General features: G+C 42.6%; 1 protein-coding gene across 12 annotated transcripts in view; it reads right to left on the bottom strand.

Annotated features, from left to right (window-relative positions):
• The window catches only part of PALM2AKAP2 (PALM2 and AKAP2 fusion), a 418,214-nt gene that overhangs the window by 55,756 nt on the left and 345,574 nt on the right, over nucleotides 1-16,884 (bottom strand). Inside the window, exon 1 of one of the 12 annotated variants that reach the window (XM_074330817.1) lies at nucleotides 13,903-14,029. The exons of the other annotated variants lie outside the window; for them this stretch is intronic. Within the exon in view, the coding sequence (XP_074186918.1) occupies nucleotides 13,903-13,938 (36 nt within the window). The 5' untranslated portion in view covers nucleotides 13,939-14,029. Of the gene's footprint in view, nucleotides 1-13,902; nucleotides 14,030-16,884 lie in introns of those variants that run through there. 12 annotated transcript variants of the gene reach the window in all.

The following is a 16,884-nucleotide window of genomic DNA, read 5'->3' as shown; positions in this document are numbered from 1 at the left end:
CAAATAGAAAAACAAGGGGCTCCCATCAAATGCATTGAAATTAATTCAGTTTTTCAATTCAATTCCTAAGTAGGATAGCGATAATATAAACATTTAGATGCTATAATGGAACCTCTAGCATAGATGGTTGCTTTTGCATAGTAGCTAAAATGCAAGCATTTACATCACAAATTCATTCTGTCTACCCTCTTCTGGTATAATTAACCCAAGGGTTTTACTGCAAGCCAACCTTAAAAGAAGACATCGATACGTGCCTACTTAAGCTTCTGATTTCTTAACCCTGAAGGTAAAACTCTTCAGAAAACTAGCCATTAAAAGGTATATGGAGCCCTGCCTGAATTTACAGTCTAGAAAGGTCTAGCATTGCGCCTTCTGCCATCTCTATTTCTCCTTCTGTAGAATGGGGATGCTGTGTGCAGTGGCACAGTATCTGATCTAAGAGATAATATCACTCACTTGAGCAAGTTTATCAATCTCTGAACTAATATCTCAACCTGGGGGGTCGAGTTCTAGACAGAAAGGGCTGACATGTTCTCAGGACACACACAGCACACCTGCTACCATGTGGCACTTCTGAAGCACTAGGGAGAGAGAGTCAATACTTTGTCAATTTCCACAGCAGCCTTACGAGAGAGCTTGGACCTATCATCCTTAATATTTCAGAGATAAACACACAAAGAAGCATAATTCCAGGTTCATAATATTCTAACCAAGTGCAAAAATCTCAAGGGAGTGCAGGTTTTAAGCACATTACGGTTGAGCAGAGGAATCAGGTTTAAAAACTGGTTTCATTCCACATCTGTGAGCTTTGGCAGCTCTCTATCTTGATTCTGCCTTCTTGGAATTCCTAAACTGGGTCCATTCTGCTCATCCCAAATATTCTGGTCTAAGGCGTTTCCAGGCCATTGGAGCTGATAAACCAAGGCTTTACACCAGCTATAAAAACTATCCTTCAGGACTTGATAAGATTGAGGCCTCAGAGGCATGGATGCTTATTTTTCAAGTCACTGGAACACAAGCAGATTAATCGTTAACTGTTTTTTACCATGAGTTTTTATTAAAAACACAGAGATTCAAGACTGAAGAACTGCACTGAGGGCAGTTTCAAGTTAAGGGTCTATTTGTGCTGTGGGAAGAATCTTAAACGTTACCAAATCTGGATCTGTTTCAACTTAAATCTCAAATTGTTTGGGGTTACACATCTGAAAACCAAACAAAAATCTGGACCGAGTTCAGTTTGACACTGAACTTAATTCAGGATACTATGACAACTTGCCCTCCCCCCAAAAAAAACCCAGAACTTCTGTAAATTTCCTAGCCTGCATTTAAATTTAGATTACAGACAAGGAGGGAAGCGTAGAACTGTGTGTCCAAGTGACAAACTTAACAGTAATAGGGGCACTTCCTGGGAGAAATTCAGTGGGTTCCACTGTTTCTGGATGGAGACCCGTGAGTAATTCTATAAGATGATGTGACTGGCACCCCTTTAGATGTTTAAGGGATCATAACATAGGCCAGAAAGGAGCAGAGGGAGGATTGATGGATCCAAGTTCATGTGGCCAAAAGAGAAATCTGAGCAAAAAAGAAAATATTAAAAATTAAAAACGGATCTTCTGCCAATAAGGCAAATAATTTCTCTCTATTCAAAGGGGCTTTGGGTCCAAGGGCCCAGCTCTATCTAATCCCAGAGGTCTTGGCTTCAGTGCATCTACTGATAGCAGATCGACTCTCAAATACAAATAAACCTGTTAGGGCAACTTATGAATTCCCCATGTGGATTCATATGGGGACATTTTCCCTCAAGATAAATATTCAACAAAAAGTAGAAAAATCAGCCAGAGGAAAAACTGCAAAGAAGATTCTCAGCGGAAGTTATACTCTAGGCTCTCACTCCTAAGCAGAATTTGCATAAGACGAAGATAAAGTCTTTCTCGAAAGCTGATTCTTTAGAATTCCTTCCGCTCCCCTTAAAGAGCTTTCCATAGGCTATTTACACGAAGAATGGCCTAAAAGTCTGGAAACTGGAAGTGAGACGTGACACAAGCTCTCCTTTTCAATTTAACATCACCGCTAAGAAATGTGAGCCGTTCACCAGCTTGGTGTCTCCCTTGCTGCAACCTGAGCTCAGAGTATGCAGTCGCTATGAACAGGAGATCTGAATACTGGGGCTGGGCTTTCCTTCCTTCCTTCATTCGTCCTTGCAAGTGAGTACCTACTGTGTTTCAGGCACCGTGCCCCGCAGTGGGGAGAACCAGACATGGAGCTGCCCTCCGGACACTCGTTGTCGGGGGATAACAAGACCGTTTCAATCACAAATAAATGTAAAGTTGCATCTATGATAAGTGCTTTGAACGAAAGGCACCTAGTGTTTTGACAACCTCTGATAGAATTTTGAGCGTGTCAAGGAGGTAAAGGGAGGCTTCTCTGAAGAGGTAACAGGTAATGAAGCACCCATCCGAAAGATGAGGCGCTAACATCACCATGAGGGCACAGATGCCTGGTCCAGGCTGGTGTGGAAGGCCCTGAGGTGGGAGCAAGAGAAGCTTACGAGCAATGTATTTACAAGAAATGGCGATAGTTTCAGTGGCTGGTAATGGGTAGCGGAATACGCTCCCTCAAAATATGCCACTTTGACATCAGGATTATTTTGAGCTGAAGACAACGGACAATAAGCAGATACAAGAAATGCTCTCTGCCCTCCCCCTACTTGCCTAAAAACAAGGACATAAATTTAGAAAGGTGCCCTCTCTCCTCTCTACCAGGAAGGACAGGAGTTAATCACCAGAGACAACCTAGACCCTCATCAGCCCGGAGATGGCATTAGGGGAATCTACACAACAAACTTTGCCCAAACCAGCTCTTCTCAACCATTAGTTTCCCCATATATTTGTCTTCCCAAATTTGCTGCTTCTGGAAACTCAAAGTCCTTTCTCCCTTTGTTTTGTCACTTCTCTACTATTTTCTGCCAACATGCTCAAGTTCTAACCACCCCCTTGAGTGACTTTCACTCAAGTACTCCTGGATATTCGACCCACAAATGCATGTGTTAATAAACTTGCTTGTGTTTCTCTTCTTTTAAGATTTTTATTAAAATATAGCTAACATACAATATTATATGAGTTTCAGAGGCACACGACAGTGTTTTTTTCTATTCTCATTCTGTCTTCTGTCCATCTAATTTGCAAGGCCCCAGCCAATGGACCTAAGATGGGCAGAGGAAAAAGATATTTTTTCCTCCCCTACACTGGTCTGGAGTAAGGGGCTCATGGAGGAAAGATGTCTGGAGAGGTGGATGTGGCCAGAGCTTACAGAATGAGGATCTTCATTCTAAGTGCCACTGAAAGGCTTGAAGTGTGTGGGTGGGGAATGGCATACCATTTGCTTAGCCACTCTTGTTTTTCAGCCCCGATAGTGGTCTGCTGATCTGGCTAACCCCTACAAGGCCAGCAGTCTGGTCAGAAAATGGAATCCTGGAAATGCCTGTGTTGCCCTGGGCCTCCTAGAGGCAGTGGTCCAAGGACTCTGGGGTAATAATTCTGTGGCTCCGTAAAAACAGTGAATTTGAAGGCTGGGCCTGAAATAATTTACTTTCGAATGTCGGATCTTTTTTTCTGAACTTAAATCTTTCTAAAGTCAACCCCGGTGATAACACAGACAAAAAATTTATGATGCTATTCATACTGGACAAGAAATGTATTCTCTGCTTGATAAAGTTTATACTCTCATATTTAGTACATAATAATAAATCCCTGTATTATTTCCAAACACGTTGCATCCATTCCAGTAAATACGGTCTGGGATACGGTCCGTAAATACGGTCTGTTTTTCTAACAGTCCAGTAAATACGGTCTGGGATACAAAGGTAAGCCTGATTCCTTTAGGCAGTCTTCTGCTAAGGGAAGTCCTGCTTTCAGATGGTGTTAGATTAGCAGTTGAGGCTCAAAGTACTGATACGAAGCAAACCGCACTGCAGAGGTAGACAGTGTGGGAAGAGCATCAAACAAAACTGGTTTTAGATACTGGTTCTACCACCTGCTCGCTGTAGGATAAGCTGCAGGACCTCTCTGAGCCTCAGTTTCCTTAACTGGAATGAGAGAGTATGGTCCTTGGAGTGTCTCTGTGTCAAAGGAGACCAAGGATGTAGCATGCCAAGGGGGTGCCCGGCACGCACGGACTGTTATGGTAGCAGGAGGAGTAATCTGGAAAGGATTGTGGGCCAGCAATCCACCAGGCTACCTCGTGCGTGGTGGTACATTATATTCAAAAGGAAAGGGAACCATGAAAAGGAAAATATTTCACACAGAGGATTTCCCAGATTAACCTCTGCCCGAAACCCCTTTATTCTCTTTTTAAAAGCATGTGAGCAGCTGCAGATTTCAGGCAGGCCCACAGAAGTCAGTGGCTTCTCTCTCTGGGGAGGCCAGTGGGAATGACAGCAACAGCTGCCCCAGGATTTCAACTGGAGAAAGACAGCAGCCGGTTCACATCCAAAAGCACCCGTGTGAAAGTGTGCAGCTGCCTCTGTCTGCCTTGTCCTGGCTCATCCCTTGGGAGGCACTGACATAGTTTCCTGCCCTCTAGTTGTCTTTCAGGGAGATCTGGAAAGCGACAATGAGAGGATTAGCTCCCCGCAAATGTTCTGGATACAGTGAGGAATGGGGGACTCAATTCCTGGACATATAGCCTTGGCGTTGAGGCATTTAGTGTGCCTTGATTTTTAACAAGGTTTGATCTGTTATTTGATAGACAAGCTCAAGGGGGGACAACATCCACTAGAAAGCCACATAGTCACATTATGGACCTTTCGCTATATGATGGAGGCTTGTGAGCGCTCAGAAACGTCATTTTCTGTGAACTGTTCATCTCTATTCACATCTATTCTAGATTTCTGGAAAAGGTCTGATGGAACGTCACACTGACATCAGAAGGCATTATGACTTGGTTTCTGGGAACACTCTCCAGGCACTCGCTCACCTCCCCGGCTGCCGTCCTCGACTCACTCGGCAGAGACCTTCAGCTTCATGATTAAACCCTCAAAGCAGAGTCATCAGATTAGCTGGAAAAATCTACTCCTTTCCTAGGCTGAGGGGGCTTGGGCCAGCCTCGCATGCTCTTGACATGTACCCAGTGTAAGACTATCGCAGGGGCTCTTGTTCAGGAAGGTTCCTTGACAAACTCCTAACAACCTCCCTTTTGCAAACGTGCCCTTGTGACCTTCAAGAAGCCAGAGAGCAAATTTAGGTACCTACATATCAGTGGCCAGGCGACATGGTTTCCTGCCTTTCTTTGGCACAAGGAACTTCATATCCAGGACACAGTAGAGGAGTGAAAATTAAGCCATCCGTTTCTGATGCCCGTCCTCAGCAAGCCCCACCCCTGGCCCGTGTAAATAGGCTTTTAGGGGAAATCACCCTATTATCGGAACCAAAACCTGAGCCCATTTAATATTAAATGATTCTGCTGAGTCTTATGATGAGCTGCCTCAGTTTCCTCTATGTGAATGAGAGGAGACCACATCTATGGGCAAACACTGAAATAAGTAGACAATTATCAGCCTCCTTCTTGATGGGCAGGGGGCTGAGGCACAGCCTCCTTCCCCACTGTCTCACCTTTCCAGAAAAGCAGCAAAGCAACCTCCACCTCTCTCTAGGCCCAGTGGGACCCACCCTACCCTTTCAAATGTCTGTTTGGGTTAAGGTCAAATGTCTAACCCCTGGTAAGTCAGATTTACAAAAGACCTGAGATTGTTTGATGGAGGGAATCTACTACCCAGTTCTTAGTACCTTTCTTGATAAAGTGCTTAAGTCAAAAAATAAAACCATGCATGTTGTGTGTGAACTGAGTGGTTGTCTTCTTACCATCCCCTCCCCCGCCTCTCTTTTCCTCAAGATCGCTTGCTTTCAGAGCTCTATTAGATGACCCAGATGCTATAGTCCTAGAAATAAGACAGAAGGGAGAGGGAGGCAAAAGGTGTTTACAGCTGGTTTTGTTCCTACACACAAGAACTAGAATTCAGGTTAAAAATGCTCTCTATCACAAAAGTGCAAAATTGCAATGGTTATGCCCTGCCAAGTCAGAGCAGTTTCAGGACAAACCTGATTTCGATGGGTAGCTGGAAGTTATTGTCCTAATTCACCATTTTTTCACTTTTCAGATTTTATTTTCTCGGGACTCTAGAACTGATTCATGCAAAGTAAATGAGACTTCGTAATAGACTTTGCTACTATTCCACCCCCCTGGGGACAAACCTATTCATTACATGTCCAGTGAGATAATGCTGCCATCTGCGAGGAAAAGCCTGTGCTGACTGGGCCACTGAAGTAAGAAATGTTTCAAGTTCATTTCGGGGAAACGGATGGGTTGAAAGCGCGTACCTTCTTAGGTTTCCTTCCTAAAGATAGTTGCTCAGGGACACTCAGAAAAACATCTCATTCATAGCTGCCTGGAAACTTGAGCCATTTTTTCCTGATAGTAATTTCCCTAGTTCATTGAAAGTAGTTTTCCCTTCTTCTGAATACCAGGTGTCAGAAGGAAGAAATCCCAGAACAAAACATATGGCAGAGAAAGCAGGAGGTTAATGGGAGCTGAAGGCTGCAGGGTGACTCTGGATCCGAAATGGTTTCTGTTACTCTATAAATGGATTCAGCAGGAGAAAAAAATCACCATTTTATTTTTAAAGCGCTCCTTATGTACTCTTGATATTTAGACTCAGAAAATCTGAAGAATGACTTAAATTTTCTTCACCATGAAGACAAAATTTGTTATTAATTTCAGTAGTGGTGGTAAGTGGGGGTGATTATTTTGTTGTTGTTGTTGGAAACTCTAATTCTTAAGAAATTGGGGAATTGAAAGCAATAGCTCAACTGAAAAATATCCATTCTATATCCAGAGCTGGGGTGGAGAAAATGTTACCATATTTTTCATAGTGTATTTATACAGGCATTTATTAATATACTTGTCTGAAGTCTTGGAAAACACGGAGGGGTGTGGCAGGTGAGGGGAACTACTGGAAACAACTGGTGAAGGTAGCAAGCTGAAGTCTTAAGTGACACCACTATTCTTTCTTAATTTAAGGTCTAGCTCTATGCCAGGACAGAAACTGACTTCAGCTTCCAGTCTGAATTGCAATCTTCGTTTTATCCCTGACAGTTTGCAAATAGCATGGCTTGTGTACCAAGGGACTTGAGCTCTAGAACCATCTCTACCACTCACTTACCTCGAGCAAGTCACTTACCTGCTCAGTTTAAAAAGGCAGTGCCAGGCACATAATAGGTACTCAATTAAATTTTCCTTCTATAACAGCTTCCTTGAGAGGTAATTCACATACCAGAAAAGTCACTCTTCTAAAGTGTACAATTCAGCAGTTTTTAGTATGTCCACAGGCCTGTGCAACCATCACCACTACTAGTAAGTTTCTGATGAATGAATGAATCAGAAGTTTAAAGGTAACATGACTTTTCAGTGCCAGGCGCTACTCTGAATACTTCTTATGAAACAATTCATGTAATCCCACGATAAGTCTATGAAATTGGTACTATTTTTATGTCCATTTTACAGAAAAGGCAACTGAGATGTGGACCCAGGTCACCCAGCTGCAGAACCTTCATTCTTAACCAGTTTGAAAATTCTATGATTCTGTGAAAAGCATCTGACATAGTGAAGTTCCTTATTTATTACATCATTCATGTTATGAATGAAAACAAAGTATCAACAGCCTCTCCTTTCATATGACAAGTTTGCTGTCCTGGACCCCAAAATGTCTCTTTTCCAGGAAGTAGCAGGAAGACCAGTAGACTGTACACCCCTTCCTACACGGCTGCAGCTGACTCATTTTTGGGTCCCTAGCACGTGACACTTAGCCGAATCTCAATAAATGATTGACTGGTAAGTAAAGAACAGGCCTGTCATGCATCATACATGGACCACCTAAAAGCCCCATTGAGATTAGCCAGAAATAAGAGCCAGGTGCCTATGGTGGGTTATTAACTAGATCCAAATCACATAAGCCATCACCAACTGGTGCCAGAGGCCCCTGGACCTGAAACTAGCGTTGATGCTACAGTTTTGGTTTTGGAGCAGTAAGAATGAATCAGTCCAGATAAACAGGGGAAACATATCCCCCTCTGTACAACAGAAAGAGTAGCATGAAACTACCCAACCTACTCACTATAACTGGAAATCAGATTCAAACATGTACTTTCAGACTCACAGATTTGGGGGCTTCTGTGAATAGTTGTACATTTAAGTGGGTGGGGAAGGGAAAGACAGAGACATGCTAGTTAAACATCATGCCCAGCCCCAGGCCCACCAGGGGACAAGAAGTGGCCAGCCCAAGGTGGTCCTACTCCAGCTCAGTTCTCCTTCCATCTAAGTCTCTTAACATCTATCACTTTCCCATTGCTATAGCCTTCAAAAAAATGAAAGTCCTGATGGCAGTAAATAGCACAAAACAGGCAGAGGATAATGGAAGTAAAGAATTACAGTAATGTATATTCATGCTAAAAAAAAAAGACCTTTCCCCCTCTCCCACTTGCTTTGCCCATGTAGCTCCCCAAGAATAAAAAAAAAAAGCTACTCTCCTACTTGACAGGAGGCCATATGCGATCTGCTTTCATAGCTCAGGGCCCATATGAAATCAGCTGGAAACTCAGCTGGAAGGCTGGAGTGGCTAAACAGAGGGCTGGCTCCTTTGTTTCTAAGGCAGGCCACCAACCCAAACACAAACAGCTCAAGTTAAAAGCAGGCCTCCCCCCTGGACTCTGCAAAGAAACTCACGGCTAGCCAGATTGTGCAATGCAAGACTGCCAGTGTCCCCTTGATCTGCAGTATTTACTAACTAAATAGGTTTCCATCCTGCTGTTTTCAGGATGACCCACTTAGACAGTGACCCCATTTCCACGGAGTTTCTGAGGTTTCCTGGCAGCCCCTTGCTCCTAGGCAAAAGTCCCAGGGGACAAGGAAGCCTCTGCCTGACACTGGCATGGCACGAGAAGAAAAAAGTCCAGCAGCCAGAAGACTCAGGAATCATTATTTCTCCTTTCAGAATTGTTTGCTGATTTCTTTTTTTCTTTCCCATCAAATTTCACCAATCTAGATCCCCACATTTATGATAGGACAAAATGTAATGGTCAAGAGTGAAGGTAAACACAAGCAAAAAATCTTTGCCAGAAGCAGCTAAAGGATGTGGCCAGGCCACCCAGGTCACCATGCAAGATGTAAATATTGGATAGTAACCTAGATACATACCCAAAAGAACTGAAAGTCAGGCCCAAACAGATACTCGCACCTTAATGTTCATGGCAGCACTACTCATAACAGCCAAAAGGTAGGAAAAAAACAAATGTCCACTGAGGGATGAATGGAGAAACAAAATGTGGTACACACATGCACACAGAGGACTATTATTCAGCCATGAAAAATTAAATTCTGATACATGCTACAATATGAATGAACATTGAAAACATCAGGCTACATGAAAAAAGAAATTAAAAGGACAAATATTAGTTGTCTAATATTAGTATAATTGTTAGTATAATTATATTAGTATATTAATGTTATCAAATGTTAGTATAATTCTGTTTGAGATGATGAAAAAGTTCTGGAAATAGATAGTCATGGTTGAGTAACATTGTAAGTGTACTTAATATTACTGAAGTTTGCACTTAAAAATGGTTCAAATGTGAAAATTTGTTGTGTATATTTTACCATAATAAAAAATTCGACAGTAAGCCTCTTAGAGGCTGAGATCCTGTCTTAGTCATCTTTGCAGCTCCAGCACAGAGGGGCAACTTCACAAAAGTCTGCCTAACTGACCACTTACACAGTAGAAAGGTTGTAGAGTGAATGCTTTTATCAGTTTGCAATGCCCCTCACATCAGGCATACCTGGAGTCCTGAGATCCAAACCACATTAGAGTTATCATTCCAAGAACTCACAAAATGATCTCATCTGCAGAAGGAAAAAGTCATCCAGCTATATTTTTCTAGAAGCTTCATGTCCATGAACCTAGAAAAGTTTCATATAGATTTTGTTTCTCTTGCGACATCGGCTGAACATTGGCATTATAACCCAGGTCATAATCAGAAACATTAAAACCACCCCAGATACACACCTATCTGGCATAGCAAGATAGAGATAGCTTTGGACAAGTCTTCAAAGTCACTAGTATTTTACAGAGACTTGAAGGGTCTATGAGGCAATTTTTTAAAAAACCATCCACTAATGCATAAGGATGAAATGTATTCAGCAAATATTTGTTGAACACCTAATCCATGCTAGGTATCCACCATTCTGGGATGCAGTGTTTAGTGGATTTTCTCAGATTCTAAAGTTGTGAAAATGAATTCAATCTGAACAGCTTATCCATTCCTGAAAATCATTCATAACCAGAGGACATATTACCCTAATAATATTCTGTGTCTGTTTTTTTTTAAAAAAAAGCACTATGCTAACACTTCTTTCATTTATCCCACCATTTGCTATAGTAAACCCCACAGCTCTTTTTGCAAAAGAGTGAGAACACAAAGACATGGGAAGACAAAGAGCCTCGGGTTTACGGCTACCTAGTGCAAGATGAGTAGGGCCTCCAGTAGCCTTGTTCTTGGAAATGACTTGTTTTTTCTATGTGGTCGTTAGTAACTGAACTGGAAAATAGTTCATCTTCTCATTGACTCCATCATCTTTAAATTACTCTTTCCTGAGGACCTACCCTGTGCCAGACATTTTGGTATCAGAAATGCAAAACTGCAGATGACATACATGGACCTCAGCCTGGTTCAGAAGAGAAGGCTCAAAACAGAAACATCTAACAATGCAGCAAGTGCAATCGTAACCAGGGTTCTTGACGCAGGCACTATTGAGTTTGGCTCAGTTATTCTTTGTTGGGGGCTGTCCTGTGCATTGCAGGATATTTAGCAACATCTCTGATCTCTACCAACTAGATTCCAGTAGCACCTAGTTATCAAGATAATCACAGATGTCTCCCAACTTCGCCAAATATCCCCTTGGGAACAAAATAGCCTCCAGTTGAGAACTGTTAGTAAAGACACAAGATATCATGAGAGCACAGAAGAGAGATTCTTAAGCCAGAGAGGCACAGTTAATGAATGCTTCTGAACCTGCCATCTGAACTGAGTCTTCAAGGATCAGTACGAGTAAACCAGAGAGGGATTCCAGGCAGAGGAAAGGACAACATGTGATAAAACAGGGTGGTGTAACATGCCTGGTGTAGGCTCCAAACTACAAACAGGTTGGTGATGTTACTGACAGAACACAAGACAGCCATAGGCTGGAGAGTTAGGCAGAGGCCAGGTCACAAACGCCACGGTTTGGAATCTAAACATTATTCGGGAGGTAATCACTCTTTACATGATGAGATCAACTATGCCAGTCCTTAACCTTCATGAATTCTCATCAAATGTTCCTAATAATATTTCTACTCAAGACAATATTTCTGCTCAGCAATGCTAATCAGTGCTGAATTTTCAGTAAATTTCCAATCTCTATTATCTTTTTTATTTGTGTGTGTGTGTGTGTGTGTGTGTGTGTGTGTGTCCTTTTTTCCTCAGATGCCAGGTTCTCTACTCATTGATAGGTACAGGACCAGTTTTCCTCATGTTCCCTCAAGCTAACTTAGTAGAGACCCACAGTCACTCAATTTGCACTGTTCTCCAAAAATATTACATCTCACATCCACTAAATAGTTGTCACATCACAAGCCAAAAAAAATCCAATCCATCCATCTATCCTGAAGACTTTTGCTTGTCTGGAAGTTTACCTTAGATGATTAAAACAACAACACTGGCTACATAGCCTGAATGTCCCAGTGGAGGACATATGTTGTCTTCATCTCTCTGGCGTACGTGCCCCTTGATCTCCCTTAATCAATGCTGCTACTATCTCCTTCTCCCCTGTGGTCTAGAGGAGCGAACACTCCTTCAGCTCCGCAGAAATGAGCATGGGACCTAAGCCTGGCCAATCAGAACACTGCACCGCACCACCTGCCACCTTGGGGCCCAATTAGAGCCAAGGAGACTCCAGTCTGAGACTTTGGTTAGAACTGTAAGGAATTGAGAAAATGGGTTAAAAGCCTGGAGCTGCTGTCAATCATCTTGATCCCGCAAGAAAAAAAAAGCCTACCCAGAATGAAGCCAGCATAAAGGAAAACAGAGCTGAACGGGGAAAGAGAGACCTTGAGGATGTCATTTGAAGCCCTGGATTCTGCTGTGCCTGAAACCTGTCCATGTACCTTTTGGTGATCTGAGCCATTAAATTCCCCTTCCTAAACAAGTCCTTGCTTATGCAGTCCTTGCTTTTAGCAGAATGTCACTTCCCTTAAAACTACCCAAAACTAAATTTATATAAAAATACAAACCTAAACTGCAAAAAAAATTAATTTTAATTTTTAGTACATAATTTTGACTACAGTATTTATGACAAATTTATTTGGTTATAAATGGTATAATACGTTATGCCATTTTAATCCACTAGTTACAATAATGAAGAAACAACTAATCGCATAGTACAATTTTCCCATTTATAACTCTTGGAGGAAAGAATCAAGAAATCAGACCTTGTTTCTAACATCCCACTCAACCTTATGCATGGAAAGTGTCAGACACTGCTGTGTTATTTATTACAAAATGTTTTGGCTCTATCTGCAAAAGTAAAATCAACTGATAACCAAACATGCCAATAGAAATTCTAAACAAAATATAATGTTTGGGATAATTGAATCTTTCTGTATCTTGACTGTGGGAATGGACCCTCAACTGTATGCATTTATCCAAACTCAGGAAGAGTGAGTTTTACTGTGTGTAAATAAAAAGTGAATAAATCTTAAACATGGATTTAAAAAAAAAAATCTCTCTCACACACACACGCACACACCGCAACCACAGAAAACCATATGGGATTAGAAAAGCAACACAAATCATCACACACATTACAAATCAGCACACGCAAATGTGAAAGGGTTCTGAAACTAAAGTCACGTCTCTTGAATTAAGGGGGATGTTTTTTTTAACAGTATGTATTGACCACGAACAATACCTGATCTTTGTGAACTTGAAAAAGTTCAAGGGTGCAGCGCCACGCTTCCTTTTGCTACTTCACTATCACTATAGTGCTATAGACAGGGATACACAGTATCTCCCGCCACTCCTTGACTTGGCCTAATAGAAGTTCACAAAGACTGAAACTGCCCTCAGACCCCTGCAGGCGACAGAATTCCCGGACAGAAATGGATCTGAAAGGGAGTTCATATAATAGTTTTCAAACCCTAAGAAGGATATTCTTCTGCTTTACAAACCCTATGCCTACCTACCTTGCCAACATGTTCAAGATCAGGGGCAAATAATCCAACCAGATTTTACAGCATGACATGTATATCTGTCACATATTCCACAGTTTATATGCCTAGTTTCCCAACAATGCACCTAAAATCATTACCAACTGGTTTAGAAATAATTATAGCATTAAATCATCAGGTAAAAATCCCAGAGAACATTTCTACTTAATCTCCCCTCTCTGAGAAGCAAAGGGCTATCTATATAAATTGAAGGTCCTAAGGTATTTCAGTGATTATTAGGGAGAGATAAATAATTTACTGCAAAATTGGAAGTTGAAACAAAATAGCATTTTTATAGCCTTAGAACTATTCTGCTTTAGCTTTCTCAAAGAGAAGTTGGCCACTGAAACACACCTTTAGCTACTCAGAAGTTCCAGAGCCTGAAATGTCAGGGATGTGTTTTTTCTTTCTGGGCAACACCAATGCCTCTGTTCTATAAAGGTAATTTCCCTAAAGAATAATGGGAAGCGTGCCTGCATGAGGTCGAGGCACGAAAGGTGAAAGTTCCCTGGGTGGCACACAGCAGAACAAGGTCAGAAACGAAGGAGACCTACCGTGAAGAGAGAGAACAGCATCCAGGTGGCAATCATGACCTAAGGCTCCCTTGGTGACAACCTGATCTTGAGAACCAGCTGCTCTGAATGCGTCGCCCAGGTTTCCCTTTCCTTGGTAGGACATCCGATGTAAGGACACAGCCCTCTGCCAGGTCACAGCGTTGCAGGGGAAGTGGGACTGAGCTAGCATCCCGTGTGCGCATGTACCTGGCGGACGCTGCCCTAGGAAGCACAGCCTGCAATGTGAACCGGCTGGACTGCTCCAATTCAAAGGTACACTTTGGAACCACGTTAGAGCCTTCAAGGGCAAATGAAACAGGACTCGAGTGTATTTATTGTTACACAGCTACTAATTATCAGATTACATTTTATCAGATCAATTATGATCCAACAAATGCTAGCAGTTAGTTGAATTCAAATGTAATGTGATAACAAGTCCTAAAGAAGTGGTGGGGTAGTTTTTGTTTTTGTTTTGTTTTGTTTTTTTAAGTTATGATGACTTACCTTATAATACAAAGGCCAGAAAGTGACCTTCAAGAACTTTTTTCCCTTCAGTAAAGCCGCTGGCTCTTCACAATAAGGAGAGTCACTGGACACTGTGTTTACAGTAAAGACAAGTAACTCTATTGGTTCAAACAAAGGCACCTTTACAGAGAGAGGAAGAAAACCTGTTTAGCAAAGAGGCAGGTGCAAAAAGGGACAAGCATTTCGTGAAAAGTGATACGAAATGAAGTCAAGGCACAGATGCTCCTGTTAATAGAACAAGAATATGATTCTTGCCTCCGAAGACACAAAAGTCAAAATCTGACTTTTACTAAAAATTGCATTAAGGAGGATTTTTTTAAAGTGTTGTCCTGTGTTTAAAAGATTTGGGGGAAAGACATGGGAAACTGCGTTCTTGGCATCAGTTAGGAGGGCTGGCTCCCTCCTTTTAAGGCCAAGGGGCAGCACCATGACCTCACCCACTGGCCACTAAATCCACCAGTATTTATCTCTCGGTCAGGATGTGCTGTGTCGGTGCCATATTCTTCAACAGAGGTCTTTTCTCAAATGCTTTTTCCATGCTTTATATTAACTGTAGGGACCATTTTCATTCTTCTTCTAAAAATGCTATCAGACATATCTGGTCTTGACTTCAGCGCCAATTTCAATAAGTGAAATTAAAGGAGGCAGTTCTTTGAAATATACGCACATGCTCGTCTTCTACGAATAATCTAACTCCCCTTTCTCCCCTGGTTTCCATGTCAGCCTGACCGAAGCCTTCTCTCCATTGCTCACTGCTCTCCAGCACAAATCCATCCCTGCCTCATGGCCTTGGCACTCGCTGTCCCCTCTCCCCTGAATGTTTTCTCTCGCTCAGCTCTGTCCTACAGAACTTTTCTGCGACAATAAAACTGTTCCATGTCTGTGCGGTCCAATATGGTAGCCACTGGCCATATGTTGGCTATTGGCTGCTTGAAATGTGGCTACTGAGACTGAGGAACGGATTTTTCAATGTTATTTAATTAATTTAAATAGCTACACGTGGCCAGTGGCTATGAGATTTTCACCATTCAGGCCTCAGCACAAATGCTGTCTCCTCGGGGAGGTCCACCTCATGACCTCATCTACATAAGTAGCCTCTTCCCGCCACACTCCCCTCTCTTCCCTTCTCAGCGCTTACTACCACCTGAAATGATTGTGCCTTTGTTTGTTTCGTATTGTTTGTAAGGTCCCCAAGGACAAAAATCTCATCTCTTTTATTCCTTGTTATCTCCCAAGTACCCAGAACAGTGCCTGACATTGAGCAGATACTCAGCCAATATTTGAGTCAATCAATGAAATGAATCAATTCACCTGGCAGAGGTGCTTCCATGATGGTTGAAAAAAGAGACGAATGAATCATGAATTGCTTTTATCAGAACTCTGACCCATGGAACCACATTCCACAGACCATCCATTGCATCCAGCTCTGCATTTAAATGGTACGGAGGTGAAGGAGCCTCCAAACCAGAATCCCAAGGTTGGAGGCTTGGAGGCCTTGCAACCCTCTAAAGACGACATGAAGCTCCTCTCACAGACGGGAGAGCTGCCTCTGAACAAATGGCTGCAACCTTGAAGACTCACAAGATTAGTGGCAGCCCTAGCAGGTACTGGGTATAGAGCAGTGATGAAGACAGAAAGGACCCCTTCCCCCCCACCCTTTGGGTGCTCACCTCTTCCTGGAAGCGATGAACACAACAATAGTATTAAGATGATGCATTAGCTCTGGGACTGTGAGGGGGGCTTGTGCTGGTGCTATGAGAACACAGAAGGGGACACCTCACTCAGCCTGGGTGGTCAGGGAGGAAGAGTTAACTAGGCTGAATCTTGAAGGGAGATAGAGTAAGGGCTGTCATGGTGGTGGGGGTTGGGTGTTAGGAATAACGGAGCTAGGGAATGGCTATTCCAGGCAGGAACACTAGCCAAAACAAAGACAGGCATGAAATGGCAAACTGTTTACAGAGAACGGCAAGTACCTTGGTTTGCCTGGAGTGTAAAGAGTGAGGTCTAAGAGACAAGAAGTACGGCTAAAGAAATGGGTGGAGGGTGTAATCACAGATCATATAGGCCTTGAGTGCCAAGGATATAGGGTTTTATTCTTACAGCAATGAGCGAGAGGTTTTAAGAATAAGGATGAAATGGCTCTCTGCTTTTTAATGATCTTTATGATCCTGAGGATGTACGGGTGGTGAAGAAACAGAAAAGGGAGTAACACTTGAGACAAATACACTATGTAGGACAGGGATGGAAACTAATGCCTATGTGTCCAGAAACCTGAGGGGGTGAGCTGGGCCAAAAGGGCCATGGCTGCCAAAGACAGGCTGATGCGTCACATTATTTGGACTGACTTTACAACCTAATGTCTGTGTGTTCACGCCACACATGCATGCATGCACGCACACCCACCTGTGGGGCCATGGGCCCAATGCCCTCGGTACCACAGTGACAATCAGCCACAAC

This window comes from Rhinolophus sinicus, linkage group LG04 (assembly GCF_036562045.2).
Source record: "Rhinolophus sinicus isolate RSC01 linkage group LG04, ASM3656204v1, whole genome shotgun sequence".
NCBI classification, from domain to species: domain Eukaryota; kingdom Metazoa; phylum Chordata; class Mammalia; order Chiroptera; family Rhinolophidae; genus Rhinolophus; species Rhinolophus sinicus.
Note: the sequence above shows the minus strand (reverse complement) of the source record. Positions and strands in the feature narration are given on the sequence as shown.